Genomic DNA, 6000 nt, shown 5'->3' with positions numbered 1-6000 from the left:
AGGGGCTGGGGGAGTCATGGGAGCAGCCGCTAATTGGTCTGGGTACAGGGTTTTGAGGGGTGAGGAGGTTCTAAATTTAGAGGATGGTGATGGTTGTACAACTGTAAAAATGCTAAGCACTATTGAATCGGGCACTTGAAGTGGGTAACTTATACTATGAAAATTGTTTCTCAGTGAAGCAGTTTGCGAAACGAAGACTGGAACTCTGGGAAGGCTGCCACCTGAAACAGCAGATTTCCCTTCAAAGAGTTCCCTGTAGGCATCGTGTTCCGGTCTGAGAGCACATGAGCCTTTCTGCTTTGTTCAACTCTTAGGCTTTTTCTTTTAAGTTGATTTTTTTTAATTTTTAAAAATTTTATTTTTTATTTGACATATAACGTTATGTTTGTTTCAGGTGTACAACATAGTGGTTCATTATCTGTATACATTGTGAAGTCAGAAGTCCAGTTACCATCCATCACCTTATATAGTTACAAACTTTTTTCCTTGTTTTTTTTCTTGTGTCAACAATATTAAGATCTATTCTCTAAGCAGCTTGCAAATATGCAATACAGTATTACTAACTATAGCCACCATCTATACATCACATTCCCAGGACTTACTTATTTTATCACCAGAAGTTTGTACCTCTTGACCCCCTTCCCCATCCCACCCACCCTAATCCCCCCGCCTTTGGCAGCTACCAATCTGTTCTCTGTATCTGTGAGCTTGGTTTTCTTGTTTGTTTGTTTGTTTGTTTTAGATTCAGGGATTCCCTGAGCGTGGGGGCTGCAGAGGCGAGAACCATACTGGGGAGGCCCGTGAGTGATGGCTGGGTGTCCTTCCCAGGCGCTCACAGCCCTGCACGCAGCCCCAGGCTCCATGGTTCTGGGGCTGCTTCTCTCCCCACCCCTAGCCCTCTCCCTGACCCCATCCCTGACCACTCGCTCTTCTGCTTGCGCCCTTTGGGAAGGGACACTTTAGAATGCCTGCTGGCTGTGGTCAGGGGCCTGCCTTCACCTGTTGCCTTAAGTCCCCCAGGCCCAGCCTGAGGATCTGCCAGGGAGGGGCTGAGACTGGCTTAGCAAGCTTTCCTGGTTGGGGTCAGTTTGCAGGAGCAGGTGCTGGGCTCAGCCCTTGGCTGAGGGACTGTCCAATCTGCAGCCTGGGTAGGATGGTTCTGGGGAGCATCTGGGAGGCAGGGGAGACCATGAGGAAACTACTGTGGGAATCCCGGCAAGAGGACCCAAGAGAGCAACTGAGGATGGATGTGGGGAGACTGGACACCCAGGGAGCAAGATGGCTGGGGGCCCCAGACTCCCTCTTGGGGGACAGGCTCCTTACAGGGAGTCCTTGGGACCTTGGGAGAGAAGGCCTGGTGTTACGGGTGAACATCATGTGTAATAAAAGGCTTTTCCAGACACCATGGGCTCACCCCGGCCCCGCTTTTGTGTCCACGGCTGAGGCTCAGCACCGTCCTCGGGTCTGCAGGCCCAGAGGCTGGCCCATCTTAGAACCTCCCAGGAGTGGGATTCTGCAGGCTGAGCTCTGTGGCGCTGCCTCCTCCAGCCCAGCATCGTTCCTCCGCACTGTTGGATGTGGTCGGGCACTCTCCGCTGCACTCTTCAGCTGTGGGAGTGCACCACAATTCATTTATCAGTGCAGCATCGATGGGCATTTGCCTGGTTTCTAGTTTGGGACTGTTTTGAATATTTGAATGTTATGAGCACTTCTGTTCATGCCTTTGGATTGGCATGAGCACTTACTTAGGTATTTTCTTTGGAGTAGAATTGCTGGGTGTTTGTTTAGCTTCAGTGAATACTGCCAGTTTTGCAAAATTGTACCAACCTGTAAGGACTCTTGTTGCTGGAGAAACTACAGGGGCCAAGATAGGCCTGGGGTGGGGCAGTGAGAGCAGCACTGAAGCCAGGGACCCGAAGAGGGCCCTGGGGAACAGCAGCAGCGGCGCGAGTGGTGTAGACTTGAGGGTTGCCGGTGAGCGAGTGAGCGAGGGGCCCCAGCCCAGGGCCTGCAGGTAGGAACCAGGTGAGAGGCTTTGGGGAGGGGGAGGAGCAGGAGGAGACACAGTCTCATGGCGTGGACAGGAAGAGAGGTGCTGGCAGGAATGGGCCACAAGTCCACGACCCCACCCTCAGCTGTGCGTTTTGCGAAACTCAGCTGTATTCATTCACCCAGGGGTAAGTGGGTGGCCCCTGCAGGGCGCCCCGCCCACCACGTGACCACGCCCCCAACATAGCCCGTCCTCGCAGAGACCCCTCTCGGAGGTCGCGGCCCCGCCCGGCGCCGCGCGCAGGCGCGCTCCGCCCCGCTCCCCGCCGCCGCGGTGCAGGGCGCAGTGCGCAGGCGCGGCCGGGTGGCCGGCGACGCCGCAGCATCCTCGGTACGGGCGTGTCCCTGCGGCTGTGCCCGTTCTCGTCCTCCTCGTCCTCGTCCTCCGCGGGCGGCCGGCGCGATGGCGAAGCCGCTGACGGACGGCGAGAGGCGGAAGCAGATTAGCGTGCGCGGGCTGGCGGGACTGGGCGACGTGGCCGAGGTGCGGAAGAGCTTCAACCGGCACCTGCACTTCACGCTCGTCAAGGACCGCAACGTGGCCACGCGCCGCGACTACTACCTGGCGCTGGCGCACACGGTGCGCGACCACCTGGTGGGCCGCTGGATCCGCACGCAGCAGCGCTACTACGAGCGCGACCCCAAGGTGAGGCGGCGCGGGTGGGGAGGGACCCCCCCAGGGCGGAGGGAGCTGTCCCCAGGTGAGGGGAGACCCCCCAGGGTGAGGGGAGACCCCCAGGGCGGAGGGAGCGGTCCCCAGGTGAGGGGAGACCTGCAGGGTGGGGAGAGACCTCCGGGTGAGAGGACAGTCACCCCAGCACGCCCCAGTGCTGGGCGGCCTCAGCTGCGGGGAGGAGCCCTCAGGTCCGGAATGCGCTGCCCCAGGCGCGATCCCTCCTCGGAGAACTTCCTTGGGTTAAGGTTGGCCGACGTAAGGAATCTTCAGTTCTTTTTACATTTTCCGCAAGTGTAGGCTTCTGGTAGAAAAATACGAAGTACGCCGGAGAATGTCACTCATCTCCTCCGTTATCAACTGCGTCAAACACAGCTGTCCGTTCTTCTACGTCGTTTCCTGTTCTTAATTATATACACACTTTTTAAGAAGCATGTGGTGCATACAGTTTTGTGGCTCTTCTGCTTCGTGTGTAGCTTTCCACACAGCTTTCCGAGTCACTGAACATGAGTCTCCTGTATCACTGGTAGTTTTCAGTGTGATGGATGTGTCACAGGCTTGGCCAGGCCCCTGCTGCCAATTTTGTTTGGTTTTAGTTTTTGTTTTTCCCCCTTGACCTTGGAGAGCTTTATCCTTTCTGTGACACTAATATAGAGTGAAAACAGACGCACCTGCAGGCCCGAAGCCAGTTTGCAAAGCCCTGACTTGCAGTGTCCTGGGCACTGGGCATGGCTTTAGTGATAGTATTTTACAATATTTTTGTGGGGGGTTAAGAAATGTTAAATAATTGCTAAGACTGAGACTGGGGGCTTTCCCAGACTTACTCTGGGGCACTCTTTTTCTAAAAGAGAGGTGGTGGAAAGGACAGGTTTGTTAGGACACAGACTAGCCTCTTCATATTTAGTGTGCAAGACGGTGAAGAAAGAAGTGGCCCCAAAGGGCTGAAACGGGTTATCTCAGCAGAGGCTTGGGATGACTCTGCCAGGGAAGCTGGCCAAGAGGCAGTGGCTCCCCCAGAATTCCCTGCTGACGGCAGAGCTGATTTGCTAAATCATTGTTATTCGTGTGGCAGGTGACGGTGGCATATCGCTGATGGCACTTTCAAGGGCATTTCCCTGCAGCTGGACCAGAACATACCCAGCACTGTGGGGCCCCCTCAGAGTGCTGATGTTTAGATCCTGAAAAGGCCAGTGGGGGCTCAAGGGTTACGGAAATGACCTTTCATGAAGGAACTCATCCCTCTAACAAAACAGGGTTGCCTGCTCCTCACTGGGCTCTGCTGTGGCAGCTAGAGGCGAAACCTTTCTCTTTAAAGAAACTGCACAGCCTGTGGAAGGAAGGTTGTCTGCCTCTCCCGGGTAGGAAGGCCATTTAAAAATGGAAGCTTGGAATTTAAGTGCTTCAATCTGGCTAACTCACGTTGAAAATAACCCCCTCATTTCCTTTTCCTGTAAAAGTTACATGTTTGCTTGTAACGAAGAAACAAGCTCCAGGAGGATGAGAGAGTGAGGGGAGGTGGGTGGGATCCCAGGAATAACCCTGCAGAGCCCCACCCCGGCCTGGGGTGGCCTCAGCGGTGCCACCACTGCACTTGAGGCTTAGGTAGCCTGACGGCCAAACAATGCATTACATTGCTTTTATTTGATATTTCTATTTACTTTAAAACAATTATGCAAGTCCCTGTTGTAAGAGAACAAATTAAAGAACAGATAAACCAGAAGGAAAAACCTAACTGTAATCTCACCACCCAGCGGTAACGCTAAATGCTACAGACATCTTGTGTTCCACACCTCCTGTGCTGTTTTCATCACGCACAGCAGCATCTGGCCACGGGCACCTACTGCTTCACAGCTCTTCCAGGCACTCTATTTTTGGTAATAGCAGAAACTGTGCTCAGAGGAGGCGTTTCCAAGCTGCCTGGCAAATTAGCAAGTCAGAAAATCTGGCTAAAATTGAGAAGATTGCACTTGGCAGGAGACGGCACTGAGTTCTAAAGACAGCTCAGGGAGGCTCTGTTTTTTGTTTGTTTTAGTTTTTTTACTGAGGTATAGTCGTTTTACAATGTGTCAGCTTCTAGTGTACAGCATAATGTTTCAGTCATATATATACACAGACATATATTCGTTTTCACTGTAAGTTACTACAGGATATTGAATATAGTTCCCTGTGCTCTACAGAGGAAATTTGTTTTTTACCTATTTTCTATATAATCATTAGTGTTTGCAAATCTCCAACTCCCAATTTATCCCTTCCCACCCCGTTACCCCTGCCCATAACAGTAAGATTGTTTACTATGTCTGCGAGTCTGCTTCTGTTTTGTAGATAAATTCATTAGTGGCCTTTTTTTTTTTTTAGATTCCACACATGAGTGCTATCATACGGCATTCTTCTTTCTCTTTCTCGCTTCACTTAGAGTGGCCGTCTCTGGGCCATTGGCGCTGCAGATGGCACTGTTGTGTGCTTTTTTCCGGGAGTCTCTGAAGCGATGGCAAGGTCCGGACTCCACTGTAAACTCAGGAGCAGAAGAGAGCAGGGGGAAGGGCCGGCTCACACGGCTCCAAACTCCTTTAGCCCTGGCTCTGCCATTCAGCCTGTTTGACCTTGGGCTTCGGTGGTTTTCTTAACTTTACTTGGCCTCAGTTTTTTCATCTTTAAAATGAGGAAGGTCATCTGGGTAATCCATTTCTGAGTCCATAGCCATTCTAAAACATTATAGTTTTGTGTTTGTTTATAAAGTGTTTCCATTTTATATTGATACTCCATCCAAAAAGAATTTGAGAATGTTTAAGTGAGGTCTGACCCAAAAGGTTCCGCTTAACAGAAGACCTCATAGAGAAAGTTGGGGCAAGACAGTGAGGGTAGGAGAACAGGTCAAGTTCAGGTGCAGGTCAGGACACCAAGTGCAGACACACGTTCTGGCAGCCAAACATCCAGTTACCGAGTCAGGGGAGCTGTGCAGCAGCTCCAGGACGGGCAGGTGCGAGGCTTCTCCCACGGGTCTTTAAAGCGGGTGTTGTACTACCATGTGGACAGCTGGTCCGACTGCGTCCCTGCAGTGGGTGGACTGGTCAGTTCTCCATGCTTTTCCCCATAAGCTCGTGGCATAACCGTAACGATAGACTGAGGGAGGGCAGTTCCACCACTGGGGCCCAACTGTGGTCTCAGATGTTTCCAATAAGGTAATCACAGTTAATCTTACTGTTTGGCTGAACTGGGAGTTAAAGGAAGAGAATCTAGACCAGTGTTTCGTAGTCTTGGCTGCCCACGACCCTCACCTC

The 6000-nt window shown here is 52.2% G+C and overlaps 1 protein-coding gene across 2 annotated transcripts in view; it reads left to right on the top strand.

Moving 5' to 3' along the window:
- Nucleotides 1-2316: 2316 nt before the first annotated feature.
- PYGB (glycogen phosphorylase B) overlaps nt 2317-6000 on the top strand; it is a 37820-nt gene continuing 34136 nt past the window's right edge. Inside the window, exon 1 of one of the 2 annotated variants that reach the window (XM_074347745.1) lies at nt 2317-2695. In XM_074347745.1, the coding sequence (XP_074203846.1) occupies nt 2453-2695 (243 nt within the window). In that variant the 5' untranslated portion in view covers nt 2317-2452. The remainder of the gene's footprint in view (nt 2696-6000) is intronic. The other variant, XR_012500731.1, reaches the window with a different exon arrangement.

Source organism: Camelus bactrianus, chromosome 19, assembly GCF_048773025.1.
Source record: "Camelus bactrianus isolate YW-2024 breed Bactrian camel chromosome 19, ASM4877302v1, whole genome shotgun sequence".
Taxonomy (NCBI): domain Eukaryota; kingdom Metazoa; phylum Chordata; class Mammalia; order Artiodactyla; family Camelidae; genus Camelus; species Camelus bactrianus.
Note: the sequence above shows the minus strand (reverse complement) of the source record. Positions and strands in the feature narration are given on the sequence as shown.